We start from the raw sequence: 19974 nt of genomic DNA, 5'->3' as shown, positions 1-19974 counted from the left end.
AACTAAAGTAACACTGTCTGATCAGATAAATCTGTTTTAATGACAGGTTTTTAAAGGGGGACAGGAGATTAAAAAAATAAAACAAGTACAATAGGGACAAAGCCATTAAATTAACACCAATACCACATGCACATGTATGCTGATTAATGCAATTAGGTGCTTTTGTTCAATCCAGTTCGATATTGATCCTGTTTTTGGACTTCACAGCCTCCTCCTCTTCTAGAGGATCCCCACCCTTTAGAAACACATGGTGCATTCATATCCATGAAAAAATCCTACAAGGGAGGAAAAGGCAGTTTTCTTGTGGTACTACGACACATGTTTTCTAAGGTTTTCTCCTCTTATCTTGTGAATGTAATGCTTCATTAGCTTGGTCTTTCATAAAAGATATCATCACACTGGGACATCCTGGTAAAATAATCACATTACAAAAAGCTTTTAAGTTACTGATCATCTCAGATTGAAATCTCTGATTTACCACTGAATTCTTCATTATTTGATTTGTTGGACATCAATAAACATAAATGGACAAAAACACTGGCATATGATTCTGTAAAGATCTGATGGATAAACTCATTACCATCACGCTCCTCCGAATGCTTTTAATCTTTCCATTTGGATTCAGTGATTTTGTGTAAATTGCTTTTAGTTCTGGTTTATTTACACTTGAAGGCATCTGCTGTGTTAATTTACAGTTTCCTAATTTTCTGAAACTCCACTGGGATCCATCTCCAGGCACAGATTGATGAATCTCAAACACACGTGGACTCTGTATAACACTCGGACCCACACTCAACCTGCTGTGCCGCATCAACCCCCCCGTAATTTGACACCAACCTCACCATCTAGCTCAGGGGTGTCAAATATATCTGGCTCCAATCCAGCCAATGAATGCACCAAAGCAAATGGTAAAAATCAAAAAGAACATTGATTTGTTTTTTCAGTAAATTTACTAAAAGTGGCAGACACAACACAACACTGACACCTGAGCTGAAATATTAGTGATACTGACATGAAATGGTAAATGGACTTCACTTGTACAGCACTTTTCAACTGTGTGAGCAGTCCCAAAGCGCTTTGCATCGTTTATCACATTCACACACACATTCACGCACCAATGGAGGTTGCAGCCATGCAAGGAGCTGAAAGCCAGCAACCTCATTGATATCAAGCTGAAAAACTTTTTTTTTTTAATCCAAGTGACAATTTGTCCATGTTTATTATAGACAACATCAAGACATTTGTGTGGCAGAAACTTCAGAAACACCATGAGATGTTTTGTTTGCATTTTATTGCTTATATAAACGCTTTCTAAACAATTTTTGGTAAAAATAAAATCTATCAATAATAATCATAAATAAAATGATCACCATTACTTTTACATGACATTATATTGCACAATTATAAGCTTTAAACAAGAATCAGAATCACAGAACACAAATGTTGTTGCTCAGGTTGTGTGTGTAGAAGGAATGTTGAGAGGTCCCAAACCTACAGACAGAAATCAACCACCTCTGCTGGATTTACTCGAGGTCTGTGGATTATCCACTCCACAAATCAACAGTCCCAACAATCAAGTTGTTTTAGCAGACCGCCGCGAGTCACACCAGAAGATTCACACCAGAACAAGAGATTTGCTTTCAGTTTGTTCGGTTACAGACATGCTGTTTCAGTGATGTTTGAAACGACGAGGAGTTTGTTCTGTTGTGAGTGTGATGGGTCTGGAGAGGAAGAGGTCAAACTCCCGTGTGACCTCTCCCGGTTCAGATCCGCACCAGGGCAAACCTCGCTCCCTCTCGGCCCGGAGCCAGGTCGGCTTTCCACCGTGTCGTCGCGGAGGAACTCGGCTCTGACCCGCACCAAGAAGGCTTGCTCCCCCTCTGGCTTGGCAGTTTGTGATTGGTCGGCTACAGAAAGGCCTGAAAGATGAACCTGCCGAGACTGAGTGAGTTCACATGTTGTCCACCGCTGCCCTCAGCTCAGGACACACCTCTTTAAGTAACATTTCCATTAGAACCTACAAAAAAGAGAGAATCATTACAATCATGGCTCTGGGACAACTGTAGAGAGGTTTGGTGGAAGAGACGTTCTTACATAGAGCAGGTGTTTGTTGGCGCTACCCTCCTGCAGAGCGTTGAAGATCTTGATGATCCCGTAGCGAGCGTTCTGCTGACCCACCAGATTCGCTAGTGCATCTAAATTTAGAGAAAACGTTCCAAATGAGAACAGACGAAATCAGTAAATATGGCAAACATTTGTAAGCTTATAGAAATGATTATTTTCTTTTCAATACAAAACACATGGTTATACATTTCATAAATAGTTTTTTTCACATTTCATTTTTAATATTTCCAACATGCTCAAAATCAAATATCAAAAATCAACCGTTTACACCAATCAACCAAAGATATTTCAGTAAAAAAGTAACAGCAAATTATATAATCTGGTTGCATGTTCGAGAAGTACAATTTAATAAACCCCATCCTTCTCCATATATATACATTTTATATTATATCTATATTTCTTTAGCTTCCACTTATTTCATAATTCATTTAAACATGTTAGAAATATCATATTAAGACTAATTATCTGTTGAAAAGGTATAAATATTTTACATATTTAGTTTATTTTAAATATATTGAAATATAATATACAATAAATATAAAGAAGTGTAATCATGATTATAGAAGAATATTCAAAATATGGCAAATAAATACAGACACATTCTAGTTTAGTAATAAATCCCAAATTTTGATATAAAATCCAACTCCAGGTGGCGCCATTGATCCATGATAGAATCTGGTTTCTCTTCAGCTCATCAGAAGAAACTAAACATTATTGCTTCAGTGATTCGTAAATATTGACGACAATAAAAAAAATGAGCTCCTTTCAGCTGTAAGATTTAGTGAGAAAGTTCAGTGACTGAAGAGTTTGGAAAAGTAGAAATATGTGTTATTAGTGTCACTTCACTCAAATGTTCCTCTGCCATGTGCATGAGAGAGCAGTAGAGTGTGTGAGTGTGTGTGTGTGTGTGTGTGTGTGTGTTCACACCCGGTATGTTGTCGAGCAGTTTCTGCTGAGCCCGCTCCTTCGTCTCGGTCCGTTCAGACTCGGTTCGAACCTTGACGTGTGGAGCCAGCTTCCCGTTTGGCCAGAAGGCGTCCCTGAACACGCTGATGTAACAGACTAACATCTGTTCACAGAAAATCCAGTTTACAGTGTCCCGGATCTGTCTGAGAAGAAGCAGCGACTTTAAAGTTTGATCTCACAGGAATTCAGGATAAGAATACATGGAAAAAAGAATATTTAGGTATCCCAACAATTTCTTATAACTGCTGGGGTTGCATACTATGGTTCATTCATGAATTCTCTTATTGTTGAAGTTGGAGAAGAATCCATAAGGATGAAGTTCTTAGGAACAATAACAAATTCATCTCAGATTGACCAAGAAAAAAGAAAAGCTTGTTGTTGGACATGTTTAACTTGTAAAATGAAATGAACACAACTTAGAAACTTTCATATACAGTTTTTAGATCTTATGTCGCAATTTTTCTATTATAAGTCAGGATGGGAAATGTGGGGCTTAAGAGCCACACGTTGCTCCAGAGCCTCAGGTTGCAGAGCCCTGGTTCAGAACTTCCACAGTCATCACGTTGCTCCACTTACTTGTTGATAGTTCGTCCAAAAGTCACCTGGACTAGTGCAATTAGAGTCTTCCTCACCCACTTAAACACTGAGCGTGGAGACAGACAGGGAGAAGTTCAGATCAATTCATCTCGGTGACAGTTTGAGGTCACGATCGGCTCGGCGTGCTCACTCACTTCCTCTGAGTTCAAAGATCTCCCCGATCAGCATGAAGCAAGGTTCGGCCAGCGCGTCCCTCCTCCCGTCCATTTCGTCGCCATAGTCCGACAGGTCGCTGTCGTCGTCTCCGTCCTCCTAAAGACGTTTACACACAGTGAGAAAGAGGATAGCAGAGAGCTGCGGCAGCTTCACCACATCTGCACTAGTGTTTACCTCAGTATGGGAGAAGAAATCTCCAGGTAACCGCTCCAGGAAGGACGCCAGCGAGAAGGAGGACTTCTTCTGAATGGACATCACCTTCACAAATTGAAGAGGACGTAAATAAACGATGACGCTGGATCGAATGTTTGATGTGCGGCATGTATCCATCACTCTGCAATGGCGTGTTATTTAGAAGCACTTCAAACCTTGAGGTGTTCTGGAGACGGGCTGAGGAAGGCATAGAGAGCCTCGGACTGGCACAGCCGCTCATCTGTCAGCAGACGCTACACACAGAGACGCACAGAGACACACAGAGGGAAGAGACACCTAAAGTCAGCATCCACAGCTATGATCAATAAGAAGAAACAGATGTTGAAAGGTTCTTTAGGACTTCAATTCCCAAAATACTTGTAACTAGGGATGCACCGATACCACTTTTTTCCAAAATGAGTAGTGTATGAGTACACAGGCAGTATATTGGCTGCTAAAGCCAGTTAAGTAGCGGCAGCTCCATTTCAGTGCACTGTTTTAGGCAGGGAGCCTCCAGCCGTCAATTTACGATATTGACAGCAGAAAAAAAAATAGAGCTCTGCGCTCCTCACTGGCCGCCTGCGCTTTGCAGTTAAGTGCCGTAAACCGCATGCTGCCGTAAAGTGGTATCGGTGGCAGTTTTATGAGAGCAAGTACTCGTGCCTGGTATCGAACAGATACTGGTATTGGTATATGCTTAATTATAACCATGTAGGTATTCAGGTCCTTAACAAATCAATGTGTTTTATTATAATCGGCTGATGAAACGATGCTATGCACAAAATATTTGGACACTGAGGAAAAGGATAATCAAAACAATGATGGTTCAAAGTTCAGTTTTACACCTAAATAAGATTTGTTTTACACAAAAGTAGAAGTTTGTAATTTTGACCAGTGTGTAGTGGAAAACATCCAGGTTGCTTCTGTTGATCCCCCCCCTCCTTAGAAACGGCAGAATGGATCAATCTCACATTCATATTAATATAATTATCTCAGAGTTGTTGGAGGAACCCTTGAAAATAAATCCTATAACTTTTGGTTGGGACAAAAGGAAACATGAATGACTGCAGCTTCAATTTTAGAAAAGCCCAAACAAGTCAGTTATTTGAGGGAATAATCACTTTGGGTAATCCAAAACAAATAACTAAACAGGAACCATCTCAACCTTAATTAGATGGGAAAGAAAGAAAAACACATCCCAGTCAGGGATAAAAGAAATGGGAAATGTGGAACAGTCTGAAAAAAGTTCACCCACAAATGTGGAAAAGGGTTTAACATTCAATGTGTTTGGTTGAAAACAAAGGAAAAGAAACACTGGAGCGCTCTCACTTCAGACAGGAGTTAAAACCTGCGGAGATACACTGGTAAGCCATAACATTATGATCCAACAGGTGAGCCCAAGGTTAATGCTGGTTTCGATAGAACGACACACTGATCCACAGTTTGTGGTGTATGGGGAGTAAAAAGAGGTCGTATCTGTGCATCTCTAAAGTGATTTGTCACACACAGTGAGATAAAGATTTACCTGGAGAAAGGCATTGAGCTGAGTTTTGCTCTTGTCTAAGAACTTCTGGTCGATGGATTTGAAGGGGAGTTTACTGAGCGACGGCAGCTGCAGTTTCTTCAGTGAAGGAAAACACTGCGAAACACACAGAGGTTAAAAGAATACTTTATATGTGTCCACGGCACACTAATAAACACAGGACATGAGATACACTGAATAAAAGCAGGTGCCGTTTCAGATCTCACAGTTAAATTGATTGTAGCACACTAAACACCACAGAGGCATGCTATAAAGGCTTCAAACGGACACATTGTTACCTGCAATAAATCAATCATCACGTCATTATTTCTAGTCTTTCCACCTCAGTGCTGTAAATGGAAGAGTGGCGCAGGTGGCCCTGAGGGAAATATTGATCTACGTGTCGGTCTCAGTTACCTCAGTCAGCTTCCTGTGCAGCATCTGGAACTCCGTGAGCTTCCTGTAGACGCTCCAGCGACTGTTGGCCGTCTCCTCTCCTTCTGCCAGGCTGACGCAGATACAGTAGGAAGCCACGGTCTCACTGCCTTCCTCAGCAGCCTGAAAAACACACACACACACACACACAGTCAAGGGGCTGCAATTTAACATTAGTGCATTTTTCTTGGGAGCCATGAAATCATCATTAGAAGGTCACGTGGTGGTTGGACAGATAATTACCACAGCCTATCAAGTGTGTCTCACACTTATTAAACGCACTGGATCGGGGCGTTCCACAATCCGTGTGGCGTGACTTGCTTGCGTAGTCCAATTTGATGCACTTACAAAAGAATCTCTATGGATGCTCTGTGTGGACTCTGCAGATCATCCTCACACACTCCTGTAAATGTTTGAGGTGGCTGACCTGGATATCTACTTCTATCCTGCACCGTGTGAGAGGACGGCCTCACCTTGCAAACCACTCTGGAAAGCAGAGTCTTAAGTTAGAGTTGAAGCATGAAATGTGCTCCAACCAGCATAGAAACCAAGTGTAGTGCTAAATGGAGTCATTGTTACCTCGGCAGTAGTGATGGTCGCCCTCCAGTGCCCCAGGTTTTCACACCACCAGTCCGTCCTTGTGATATGCTGCTGGAGCTCACTGTGCTCTTTCTCCATGGTTCCGATTTCCTCTTTTAGCTTGCTCACGATCTAAAAAAAAACAAACAATCATCACAGTTAAATAAAGAACTGTCTTGAAGATGAACCAAGAAAATTGAGTTTAGTCGGGAAGTGAGCCTTCTGATCATGAGTGCTATGGATATTGTGTCATATTTCAAAGAGATGCAGTATGAATGCAGGCAGATGCAATACAATACACATTCTGATCACATTTCACCTCAATTCTGAGTTAATATCCTGATAAAACTCAGATCACCATGATGTAGCATTTGGATGAATTTAAATGACTTTCTTTCCTTTCAAGTGAATTTCAGGTTGGGACACCAACAATAACACATCAGCCTCAAAGATACTTTTTTTTTACCAGATTAAGATTGGATGTTGGCGAGATAAAAGGACGATCACTAGTTTGGGATTTGCCTTGTTTTTCTACAGTCTTGGCTTCTTGATTATGAAATCTGCCAATAATTACACCTATAAAAATTGAAATTTGAGGCGTAAAAACGTGAAAGGAATCGGGCCTATTTTCCATCATCTGAACCATTTATAGAGCAAAACCTTCAGCTGAGATTCATTAGAGTGAAGGTCAATTAATAAGAATGTTGATCAGTCACTCAGGACAAAATAGAAAAAATTTGATATGATTCACATTTTCAATAGCTTATAAATTTAGGAATAATTAGAAAATGGAAACTGAGCCATCAGCTACAGTATTAGTCAAATTTCATATCACAAAATTAAATGTTTTCATATTGATCAGACTCTTTAATAGTTATTTACATTTATATGCAACATGGGGGGAAAAAAAGAAACCATATCTATTGGGTGTGTGTGACTTTTGATATCCCGCAGCAGATTGTGAAGAAACTCTTGTTTCGATCGACTCTCTTGCGTCCTGATACCTTTTTGTCGGGTTTGGGTGCGTTCTGGATGGAACCCAGAGCCTGTCGTTTGTACTCCAGTTTGTCGTAGAGCAGCCGGAGCTTGGTAGCAGCGTAGCTGGCTTGTTCATTAATTCCTTTGCTGCCTTCGTCACACACCTCCGCTTCTGCATCCAGACTCTGGCACTGCGCAGGGAGGGGAATTGATATTTTTTTTTTAAATCTGATTGAAACTTATAAGTGAAGAAAATTGTCAAATTTGGCGTGTGCTTTTCTCACCCCTTCCTCTTTTTCCTCCGTGCTACATCGTGATTGGCTGTGCTGCTCATCTCTTTTGATCAGCCTTTCATAGAGGTCAGAAACGAGGAAGGAGGGGTAGTATCGCTCCCTCATGGTCTCAGCCACCTGCAGAATGAAGCCAAACAACACAAGCATGTGACTCACATTTACAAACAAAAGACTCTCGCCTGGACCAAAGTACCAAGAGGAGCATTTACCTGCTCTTGTAATCTAACAAAGACTTGTGTCCCTCTGTTGCCCACCAGGCTCTGCTGGATCTCCTTAAGAAGAACCTTCTCCACCGGGATCTCTCGACTTTCCATAAAGAACTTTTGGTAGATTTCCCCGACGATCTGGGGCACCTCGTTCTGTCAAACGAAGTTTTCATCACATCTGTGAGAAATCCTGTGCACCTCCTCTAAATGCTCAAACCAGGGAGCTCAAGAAGCTCTTTTATTTTTCTTTCTCAGAGTTAGAAACAGAAGTTAGGCGAAATCCTGGGTACTGTGTGTGCAGTTACCTTATTGGCAGTTTTAAGTGTTTCCACTAGTTCCCAGAAGCTTATCAGAGCTCTCTTATCAACTCTCTCCATGTAAACTCTGAAGTGCTCCCTGTAACCTGGATTACTCAAAATGTCATCGAACTGGAGAATCTGGACAAGAGAGGAGAGACAAAACAACAGATCCAGAAGCCAGACACCATTTCAGCTCAGGGGAGCATTTGATTTTTTAGCCGCTTACCTTCTGACTTTGAGGCTCGTCGCTCTCGTCCGCTCCTCCCTCCTCGTTGTTCTCGTAGTTCGGTCCGCCCAGCAGGCGAATACGCTTCTCGCATTGTTTCTTAGCAACCGTCAGCTGATTGATGTATCGTTTCATATCTCTGGCCCTCAGCAGGTCTGCCTTCATTGCTGCGGACTCTTTGCCTTTTCGTTCTGGGTGGAAACACAAGGAAATCGAGTACACTCAAGTCATCTTCATCACCAAGTCTCCTCCTGAATTACATATAAATAATACTCCATAAATGCATGCAGCCAAAAATAACAAACTACCACCATTAAAAAAAAAAAGAGAATATCAAAATATTTTAAAGCTGGAAGCAAAATGAAAGAAGAAATCCCAAACTTAAAAGGAAACAAAAACAAAAGTGTTTTATAGTAGGGGTGAGGGTGTCTCACTTGGTACAGTGAGGATAATGATTGCCTTGTAGATACAGTGAAAGGAACCCAGTCACTCATTGTAGTGTGTGTGTACGGGTGAATGTGACAATCATTGGAACACACTTTAAGTGAAAGTCTATCTACCGAGATTTACAGTACATTTTCTTCTTTTTAAAAAAAGACTTGTGACCCACTCATATTGATATATGTGATGTTTTCATACAAATCCTGATGCCTATACAACCCTAAAAATAAAAAAATAAATATTCGTAAAATTTTTACTAAAACATCAAATTCAATAGGAAAACAATAAAATCAGGAGACCATGGATTTTGTCAACATCTTGCTTGTTTTTTTTCCTGTATAAGCCATTGAAAAGAAAAAATGTGGTTTTGATAAGCTCAATCTATCTTTTAAATGCCAAAGGTAAAGTGATTTTTAGTCGACTTGACATTTTCAGAGGTAAATGTCCGTTATATTCTTGACTGTAGTTTCTTAAGCTTTGCATGAAACATTTATTTTGGTTTGATCACCTTAACAGGGTCTTATCTCACATATTGGACTGACCATCAGGTTTCCCATCATATCTACAATCTGCATTTTCTCTTACTGTTTGCCTTAAAACCTGATTGAATTCAGGCAAGACACAACTGAACTTGGTTAACCAGAAATAAATCTTTTTTTAATGTATTTTCCATACTGAAGTATTCAATAAGGAAAGCATTGACACTAGTCTTTTCCATTGCTGGTGACAGCGATCAATGAATCACTGCATTAGATGGGAGGCGCAGATGTTTACCAGTTCTGAGCCTTGAGATTCAGATCAAGGTTTCACTCTCGGGTTTCAGTCTTAAACATTAAGAGTAAACTCAAGAGTCTACATCGGGGGTGTCAGACTCATTTTAACAAAACTTTCTGGTGTAAAATAAAGTGAAAAGTCCCAAGAACTTTTCCTACAGATGTTGAATAATAATGTTTTTACAAACTCAAGCTGACAGCATGGCTATGAGGTTAGTTTGATCGCAAGCTTTCATAGCAGCTTCTCCACTATCTCAGCTCACGTCTCAGTGTTGTGTTGTGTCCGCTACTCTTAGGAAACTTGTTAAATAAGTCTGTGACTGACAGTGATCAAAGGTCACAGCAGCCAGCGCCTTCAAAGTGGAAACAAAAACAAAGTAAAACAGTGCTTTTCTTTAATGCCACACATTTCTCAAGCATCCATGCTTCCGTCAATCTGCATCACGGTGGTGAAAAGCACTGCTGCTACCTTTCTGCTTCTTGAGCTGCGGCAGGCTGCTGATGGTGGTGGCGTGAATAATCTCTACCACGATCTGATACCTGCACAGAGAGAATACGACCCGCTGTTTTGATTCATTCATGAAGATCTAATGGAACACCATCACTGTGAAACACATAATGCACAGCATGCAGTGAGTAAAGAAAGACATCAGTGTGAAGTCATCATTTTCCAGCCTAACAAGATTACATTTTAGTAATACGCCAACCCCACATTCACAGCGAGTGCACTGGAGAGGAGACGCTGTCTGTTCCCATGGCAACAAGTCAGCAGATGAACAGATAACTGGTTTACGCTGGCTGATTAACAAGGCACCGGTCAGATATAAAGTGCATAGATATTTATACTGTAAAGCAACCAGGGGGGGTTATATGCGTGTGCACCTCTTGTCTTACCTGAGTTGTTTGAGGAAATTGACATCAGCAGAAGTTGATATTAGCTTGATGAAGTCTTCGTAGGAGGCAGCGTAGGTGTAGGCTTTCTTCTGCTGCTCAGCCTGCTGTTCCCGCTGCTCCAGCTGAGACAGCAGCATTCTGTTGATGGAGTCCGGGTCACTGAGCACCTCCACCAAAGGCTTCAGCACTGGGACACACACACACAAGGAAAAAAATCTTTTTTTAAAAAACTGCATATGAATGTGAAAATGAATTAGGGAAAATGACTGTGTGCCTCTTTACAAAGCATAACAACAACAGAAATGATCCAGTTCATGAAATAAAGTTGATTGTCTGACTTTGTTGAGTCCTTCAGCGCACAACATTCGTTTCTCTTCAAATAGCAAATTAAACGAAGAAGTATAGTCATAATTCGGAACAAAACTCAAATGAAAAACAGATGAATGTATTACGAAAACTGTTCTTTAGAATCACAAAGTTATCTTGCAAACTGTGCACCATCTTGTACCAGATAGTATCAGAACCCAACTGATACTATCAGTATCAGAGCATTTTCAACAGAAGCCTATTAGACTTTTTTTTCCCAGCAGCTCACAAATACCCCTCTCCCTTGGAGATTGAAGACAAACTTCAGCAGAGGGTTTGACTGTAGCACATTAGGACACCAGCGAGGGTGCGCTTGTGCTTTTCCTGCTGTCGTGTCGGCTGTGAATACTGTCCGAGTGTGCCAGGAACAAAGTTTGATCACAAATTCATCCCCATTATGTATTCAGCTCCGAACGTTTGGCAGAGCAACAGAGACAAATGGTGCGTGTCGTGTCGTGCAGTTGTCCACACCCATTTGTCACATCACGGCTGAACTGTAGCAACGTTTGCAGTCAGGTTAGAATCAAAAGACTTGGAGCAATGTCATATTAGCAATCCCTACGACACAATAAGCACCGTTTCATTCCTGATGCAATGGAAATAGTGTCGATCTGATGTGTCAAACACATTCTATTTCAGATTCCGCATACAGCCCAGTTTTATCTCGAGTGGGACAGACCAGTAAAATAGGGCCATAATAACCCCATCACTAATATCTCAGCTTGAGTCTGGCTGTGGTGCCATTTTCACTACTCTTAAAAAATGTGGTAAAAAATATCCAGTTTTTTAGAATTTTTTACAAATTGCTTGGTGGTTTGGCGGATTGGAGCCTCTTGCGGGCTGGTTTTGGCCCACGGACCACATGTTTGACACCCCTGGTTTGGTATGATTGAGTGGCAGAGCCCTGGTGCCATAGTGGCCTCATGTGATTTCAGTACCTTTGGTGGTGATGACCTCCGTGAGGCAGCAGCGTAGTGTGGGAGATTTGGCGTCCTTTTGTGGCAGCAGACATAGCAGCAGGATTCTGGCCACACAGCGGAGGAAGGCCAGCTCTGAGTCCGGGCTCATCAAACAGGGATGGAGAGGAAACGGCCGGGTGCACTCGTCCGGCCTGCGAGCGAGCGTGAAAAGGAAGCAGATTAACACAGAGACTGAAACAGGGAGCGGCAGGGATGGTTTCGAGATCATTGTGTCACATCAGATAAGATAAAGCTTTCCTGACCACCGTGGTAATTCTCTTGGAAAATGCGACCCTGCTGCTGTTATATTGTTCCCAAACTAGTGAAGATGAGGGAAGCCGGTGGTCAAATCATCAGTCTCGCTTCACTTGCAGAGATAATAAAGGCAGATGATGCGTGAATCACCACTGTGTCTGCTCTTTACTGCGGTCTGCGTGCGTACCTGAGTGAGTGGAAAATGTTCTAATGCTATTTACACTGTGTAGCAGTAATTTCACCCCGTCTGTGAACATGAAATTACGCTGCTGTGACAGGTGAGAGGAGAGCTCTTTTCAGGAACACAAAGGTGGAGCTCATTTCCTGGTAAACAACTGTGAGTCAGACCTCGGGAGTCGCATTATTTCAGCGGCTTCCCCCGATTGCACAGCGGTTGACAGCCTTGGAGATTGAAAGGCAACAGATGTGTGTTGTACCTGGCAGATGCAACCTTGAGGTCAGTGAAGTGTGTGTGCAGGATTCGGATGCTGTCGTAGCACACCACGTTGACCAGGTCGATGTTGGCGAGTCGGGATCGCAGCTGCCCGATCATCTGCCACCAGTCCTCCGACAGCATGGAGTACAACTGGCCCTTATCGTGACTCAGAGGAGTGTACCAGCACAGGATGTAGTCTCGGTAGGCATAGTCAAACACTAGGGGGGAGCAACAGAGGGAAGTGTGCTGTGTTAGGTGGACAAAAAGAGCAATCCTGAATCTATTTTCCACTGAACACAAAGTTTCATTTCCCCAAAACCCAGCTGTGCCACGTCAAAGTCTGGGGACTGCTCGTTCATCTGCTCTGTGCCTCCTCCAGAGAGCTTGTTACAGCCGACTGAAAGCTGAGGTGGACCAGGGAAGCTTCTCACTCTCTTTCATTGATGAGGCGACAACCAGAGGAAAGCTGGAAACATCGCAGCTACAATCAACTGCAACCAGAGTATCATGAGCCACCGCTTCAGTCTCACAAATGTCTATTTATACGTTAAAGAAGAAATCAAACCCAGAAATTTCAATTACCAGCGACAGCTTTGATGACCGCATATAAATGATGTTAGTTCAGTTTGGCTTTGAAGGACAGCGCGTGGTGCTTTGAATCAGAACTGGAAAGGGATTCCATAGAAGCTGTGAGCCAAATCAATTATTCCTTTTTTGATTTGCCGAATAAGTGAATCAGCCTTCAGCACTGATAAAGATAACGTAGGAGCAGATGGTGGTGACACGTGACCCTCAGGCCACACACATTTTCAGTGATTACACAGCTCTGGCACAGCATAACAGGGTGGAGGGAAGCCTGATTACCTGGAGAAAATGATGGCCCAACCTTGATTACGCTTCACTTTGTTGATGGGATCCCATACACATGAGCTTTTTGCCCACGGGCCTTATATTTAACAACCCTGATGTAAAGACTGTCGGTGGGAATGACTTTGACATGCGATCCACTAACAACCTGCAGCTTCCATCCACCTGATCCCAGCTCACTACGGGTGAAGGAAGTATACACTCCAGACAGTCTATCACAGACCAAACACACACTCACTCCTTTCAGACTCACCAATTAACCTCAAACACATGTTTTTGAACTGTTGGAAGAATCTGATGTGTGCATAAAACCCATACATGCACAGAAAAAATATGCACAAAACACCCCAACGGACTCTGTAAGATTGCTAAACACTTAATTTTTTTAAAATACAAACTGATTTTCTGAAGCCACTAAAATGTACAATCTGTGGACTATGTCAAACAGAATCATAGTTATAAAGTGTGTCCAGTCTTCAGTTGTTGACAGATCCCCAGTGAAGGTAATAATGTAGAACCTGAGCTCACTGCCTGGTTCAATTTAAAGGAACAGAGCCAAAAGACACACTGATGCACCAAAGGACCCGCTCACTGACTCAACCGGTCTTGTCCATGAATGTAAGGAGCGTTCGAACTTCCAGTGGAACTCTTCAAAACACAGACGAGAGCATGTGCAAATACACACTATCAGTGTAAATCCTGGTGCCATCTGTTACTTGGCAGCCAAACATACTGATCCACAGATTCTGTGTGTGTGTGTGTGTGTGTGTGTGTGTGTGTGTGTGTGTGTGTGTGTGTGTGTGTGTGTGTGTGTGTGTGTGTGTGTGTGTGTGTGTGTGTGTGTGTGTGTGTGTGTGTGTGTTAAGAGCTGGTGTAATGAGTGGGAGGGATCAATGACTGATGGTCACAGAGCTCCATAAGTCAGCAGTTTTCTCAAAAACAGAAGTTTAGAGTGTTTCCAGCAGTTGGAATCACTTCATGAAATGTAACAAAGAATAAAAAAAAGAAAGAAAACCCATCTGAATCCTGGGTGATTTTTGAATTAAACCACTATTTTAGGAATGAAACAGCAAATGTACTCTACAGGGATAAATGCATCTCTGCACATGGCAGAAACAAGGATTGCATATCCATATCAAACAGATTATAACATTTCAGTGCACAGTATTTATGCCGTGACAACAAACAGCTGTCACAAACAGAGCAGGAATAAAGCACATGATTATATCTGGTAACACAGAGCCCCACTTCATCATATATTTAAATGTCAATAAAATCAAATAATGGTATAAATTCTCAGATAGTTGACATTTTTTGAATGCGCAAGATGCGCTTTCAGATCCAATTTGGCTCCTAAATTCAAACCTAAATCAACATAGATGCAAACAATGGTGGAGGTGATATTGTTTTGATGAGAGCAGCAACTTTTTAAAAACAGTCACATTCAACTCTCCAGTGATCTCAGGCTATCATGAGACTGCCACGTGATCCACCGTAAGGATCCTGATTTGCTGCTTTTTCGCGCTTGCTCCGTAAAGAAGAGCGGACGCTCAGTCTGGATTGAAGTCCCTCACAACAGTCCCTGATGTATTAGCATTAACATGGAAACTCCATCCATTGCACAGGTGAGTCATTACCTTCCTGCAGGGCTTTATCCACATTGTGTGACACCACCACCTTCCGGCCCTGACTGGACTCCTGAGGCAGCACCACAAAACGACCCTGCAAAACAGGACAACACTTCTTTTTCATTTGAATCACAGAAAGTGGGGGGGACATAAAATCCTCAAACACTGGAAAGCAACACAAGGAAAGAGAAGAGTGAGACCCGTGTGTCCAAATCAGCCTCAAATCCTGCCAGACGAGGCGGCTCTGATTTGTCCTCCCTCGTCCGACATGTCCGCCAGACAAATGCTTGCGACAATATTTCTCCGCTGCCCACATCAATAAGTCATCAGCTGCGGCTGAAAGACAACCACTGGGCTGCAGCTGCCTGTTAGGAACAGCCACTGGCAGGTTGCAAGGACACAATCCCTTTTCTGGAAGAATACATTAACATTTATTGTATGTGTGTGTGTGTGTGTGTGTGTGTGTGTGTGTGTGTGTGTGTGTGTGTGTGTGTGTGTGTGTGTGTAGCAAGTGAGTCTAAATCCAGAAGCCTGAGTCTGCCTCATCTATTATAGAACAACATAGCGAGGATGGGAGGGCAGGGAGACGACGGGAAAACATGGAGAGACGAGAAATAATTGAGATGGAAGCAGAGATGGGGGGTGAAAGAGAGAAAACAAGCAAGTGTTCATGAGATGTGATTCAGCATTATGGCTTCTACATTAGGCCATTAGAGATCCACAGGAATTCACTCATCTGTGTGGGATGAGACACATTATGGAGTCAGTACGCTGACTTTGTTTGGGTTTTATACCACATATTATTATTTCTTAGCCATTATTCCATCAGTCGTCTTGGACCAGGATTGAGCGACACAGCTATAGATCTTGTTTATAAATAAATAAAATGTATTCTGATGATTATCTTTTTTGTTCTCAGACATAAGTGATTTGAATAAAAGGTGCCTCATCACTGATTGTGAATACAAATCTATGGTTCTTTCCTTTGGTGCTGCTACTAGGGTTCATCATAGCACAAACCTTCTGTCTATTGCTTTTTATTTTTCTATCCAGTTTTCCTTCAGAGCAGGGTCTCGGAGGGTTAAAGCTAATCTCTGCTGACACTGGATGACAGGCTTTGTACCCTTAAAGGTCATCAGTCCATCAAAGGGCTAATATAACCACACACATTCATGCATACAGACGATTTAGTCATCAATAACTACACCCCGATACAAAGAAGTAAGTTTAGCTTCATTCTTCTTTTCTATTTTGATCATATCTATACAGTATCAAAGAAATCTAAGCAGAATAATTAGTCTAAACTAAAGGCTCAGAATGAGTAAACTGTTGGCAAATTCCATATACATGATGATGCAAGGGGACATTCAATGATATATTGGTTAGACCTCTTGGTTTAAAGCTAGAATAGCCCCTGTAGGTTCACATGCTTTGTCCAGGTACTCCCACAAAGATGTGCTTGTTAAATGAAATTAGTGACAATAAACTGCAATTAGGTGTGAATGTGTGTTGGTATAGATCAAGGGGGTCAAATACATTTTTAGTTGAGGTTCCACAAACAGCTCAATTTTGTTCTGACTGGGCTGAACTAGTAAAATAGTGCCATAATAACCTTTCAATTTAAAGTATAAACTTTTTCTTTGTTGTGGTGCAGAGTGTACATCATGAAAATGTCTATATTATTACAAAACCAAACTATTTCTACTGATATATACTACAATCTCAACATGACGACAATTTTAATGAAAACATCTGGTGTGAAATACTGTAAAATGTCTAAAATATAAATGATAATAAAAATGTCTTATCACCGTTGCATTATACATGTTATTACAAACTCAATGTGACTGTATGGCTATTGAGACTAGTTTGATAGCATCTTTTGTGACAGTGTTACGAACAGCGCGGGACTTAGTGTTGTGCCACTTGTCTTAAGAAATTCCTTTTAAAAATAATCAATGTTTTCTTTGAAAATTCTACAATTTCCTTGGTGGTTTGTCAGGCCAGATGGAAGCCTTTTGTGGGCTGGTTTTTGCCCCACGGGCCTCATGTTGAACACCCCTGGTATATGGAATTGTGATAGACTTGTGACCTGTCTTGAGTGTCTGATCATAGTCTTGCAGTCCCATGTGCTGTGAGACAAAAGAGAAGATGGACAGATGGGAGATTTCCTTCCACTTTTGATGGAATGAGTAACAACACTTCCCTAATCTGTGGCCACAGAATCCCTTTCGTTCGTGGCTACCTAAAAAGACTCTCCCTGGCTCATCCTTGTGGCTCAGAGCTCTTCTTACCATGAGTTTGTTGAAGAAGTCCAGCAGCACGGCGGACTGCCTCCTGCTCCGGTCGAAGCAGCTGACTTTGACAGGACTCTTTCGCACCAGCAGGACGAAACTCCCGGCCAGGACGCACAGCAGGGCGAAGGAGACGTAGATGAAGAGCTTGAGGAAGACGGAGGTGAGGGTCAGCCCGCCCCAGGCCAGCTGGATCACTCCCGCCGCCACCACGCCCAGGCAGAAGGCTGGGACGAACCGGAACGAGGAGTCGATGGGAGCGCTGGAAGTGGCAGACATGGGCCCCTCTTCTCCTCCGTCTCCTCCGCCTCCTCCTGCCCCACTGATGCTCCCTCCCGGCGGCGTGGTGGTGTGAATAGTTGAGGGGGTGGGCATGCTGCGACCCCACCATCCATTTATGTGTAGCCGCTGGTTCGGTAGGAGGGACGCCGTGCACACTCGACTACAGCAGCACCGTCTGCAGGAAGAGGCATCCCCGCACGGACATCTCCTCTCCGACCCCGCACGGTGCTACGTCCCCCTCCGTCCTCGCATCGGCCCGCCCGTCAGAAACAGGCTCGCAGCCCAGCGGGCTCAGTCATCCACAGTCCCGGTTCCGGGACGCAGACAGCGGGGGGGGAGTAGACCCGGGGTGACGGTGTGGATGGAGCGGCCGCCGCCGTCACCTTGGAGACACCAAGGCGGAAGAACGAGGCTTAGTGGCAGCGGCTAGCAGGAGGCTAGGCTAACCTTAGCGTTTACTAAAATAAACAAAAAACCGGCCCGACACAAACACTACATCCTCGCTTCCTGAATGAATATTTTAAAAAATAACCCAAACGAAGCTGTGTGAAGAATGAAAACTGTGACGAAAGCGTAGCAGGTCCCAGAAATCCCGGAGAGATAAAGAATGTGTTGTTTTCCTTCTAGCTCCAGCTGACTGATCTGTGTGAAGGACTGTCAGCCAATCAGCGCCCGTTTAAACCCCTCTCCGTGCGCTCGTTTTACTCATCACGGTACTTTGCAATGGGCGGGGCCTCTCGTCTGAGGGCAGTTCTGCATAGATTAGAAAGCGCCGCCTTCCTGGGACAGTTGCTTTCATTAAAGACGCATACTTCCAGATACAGGTCCCTGCCTGGGTTTGTGTTGCAATAGATTTATTTGTACAAAGACTTCATTGTCTCGACATAAAACATTTTTTTTTATAGGAATTAAACTTATTCATCCATCACATTAACTGATCATTCTTATTTTAAAACTTTTATTCCTACCCCTTTCAGACATGTTGAATTAGATATATGTGTTATATGTACTGGGATATAGATTAGCTTAACTCAGCCTTCAGCATTCACACTTGAACTTTCTTCTGGGAATGCAAACCTCTAGTTTAGATAGATAGATAGATAGATAGATAGATAGATAGATAGATAGATAGATAGATAGATAGATAGATAGATAGATAGATAGATAGATGGATGGATGGATGGATGGATGGATGGATGATAGATAGATAGATAGATAGATAGATAGATAGATAGATAGATAGATAGATAGATAGATAGATAGATAGATAGATAGATAGATAGATAGATAGATAGATAATATAAAAAAGGGCTATTGGTACAATGACAACTAATGTTTAATCTTCAATTATATTTTGAATTTTGGTCTCCAAAAAAAAGCACCTTCTTTCTTTTTGTTATATAAAAACAGGAGACAAAGGAACTTTTGTTCTTCTTCTGATTGTGAATTTAATTATCAGGAAAGTTGCCAGTCGTAGAGCCAACATAAGGTAGGAGGCAGGATACACATTGTATAAGTTGACAGTATTTCGAGAGCAAACTGTGATAATCAGCAGCAAACCAACCTATGGCTTCTTTGAAGTAAGCAAATAATCCTTTATGAAAACTATGAATGATAAATAGATACAGAAATGTTCATCTACACACATTTCACTGCGCAGAGCACCCTGGACAAGTCTTGAGCTCATCTCAGGGATTATAAATACAGATGGACAGTTTTTCATACACTCCAAAAGGAATTAAGGAATCCAAACAGGCATGGCAAGAACATGCAACTCTTCAACCAAGTCATTTCAAACCAATAAACTCCCTGCTACTAGAAGCCACTGTATTGCTGTGGTACTGGAGACCAATGATAAAAAAAATAAATTGCAAAAGGTTACAGTTAAGTCTACAAGACACGCTGTCAACTCAGTTAAACGCCCTTTGGAGATGTTGGACTGACGTGTTTTACAACACTCTCCACTCAAAACATCAAAATCATTGAGAGTGTGACAACACTCATGTGGTGGTACCAAGTCATGTGCTCTAAACTTGTTGGCAACTGCGTTAGGCTGCCCAGACTGTTGGATTCACAGGAGGAAGGAGAGCACTGCTCTACTGCCTCCCTCTCTGGTTATATTGACTCTGTATGCACCACGTGTGTTTGAGCATATAAGGAAATTGCAATGGTAAATAAATGTTTCAGACAGTTTGAGCTTTCTAAC

The 19974-nt window shown here is 42.3% G+C and overlaps 1 protein-coding gene across 1 annotated transcript; it reads right to left on the bottom strand.

Moving 5' to 3' along the window:
• Nucleotides 1-941: 941 nt before the first annotated feature.
• snx25 (sorting nexin 25) lies at nucleotides 942-18451 on the bottom strand. The gene is made up of 21 exons (XM_080465376.1): nucleotides 17487-18451; nucleotides 15202-15286; nucleotides 12699-12915; nucleotides 11986-12158; nucleotides 10682-10868; nucleotides 10257-10327; nucleotides 8574-8764; nucleotides 8354-8485; nucleotides 8052-8201; nucleotides 7834-7959; nucleotides 7576-7740; nucleotides 6572-6703; nucleotides 5975-6115; nucleotides 5561-5674; nucleotides 4212-4289; nucleotides 4018-4101; nucleotides 3822-3939; nucleotides 3667-3733; nucleotides 3052-3233; nucleotides 2095-2195; nucleotides 942-2017 (listed from the first exon to the last, which is right to left on the bottom strand). The coding sequence occupies exons 1-21, from the start codon at nucleotides 17859-17861 to the stop codon at nucleotides 1952-1954; spliced, it is 2955 nt and encodes a 984-aa protein (XP_080321502.1). The 5' UTR covers nucleotides 17862-18451; the 3' UTR covers nucleotides 942-1951.
• Between the last annotated feature and the right edge of the window lie 1523 nt (nucleotides 18452-19974).

This window comes from Lipophrys pholis (genome assembly GCF_963383615.2).
Source record: "Lipophrys pholis genome assembly, chromosome: 6".
NCBI classification, from domain to species: domain Eukaryota; kingdom Metazoa; phylum Chordata; class Actinopteri; order Blenniiformes; family Blenniidae; genus Lipophrys; species Lipophrys pholis.
Note: the sequence above shows the minus strand (reverse complement) of the source record. Positions and strands in the feature narration are given on the sequence as shown.

Excerpts from the sequence above, each read along its gene's own strand:
- snx25 (XM_080465376.1), bottom strand. The coding sequence starts at position 17,861 with ATGCCCACCCCCTCAACTATTCACACCACCACGCCGCCGGGAGGGAGC. Across the intron at positions 6,116-6,571 it reads CGACCATCACTACTGCCGAG|GCTGCTGAGGAAGGCAGTGA; the intron begins GTAACAATGACT and ends TGTGTTTTTCAG. Across the intron at positions 3,940-4,017 it reads ATTTCTTCTCCCATACTGAG|GAGGACGGAGACGACGACAG; the intron begins GTAAACACTAGT and ends AAACGTCTTTAG.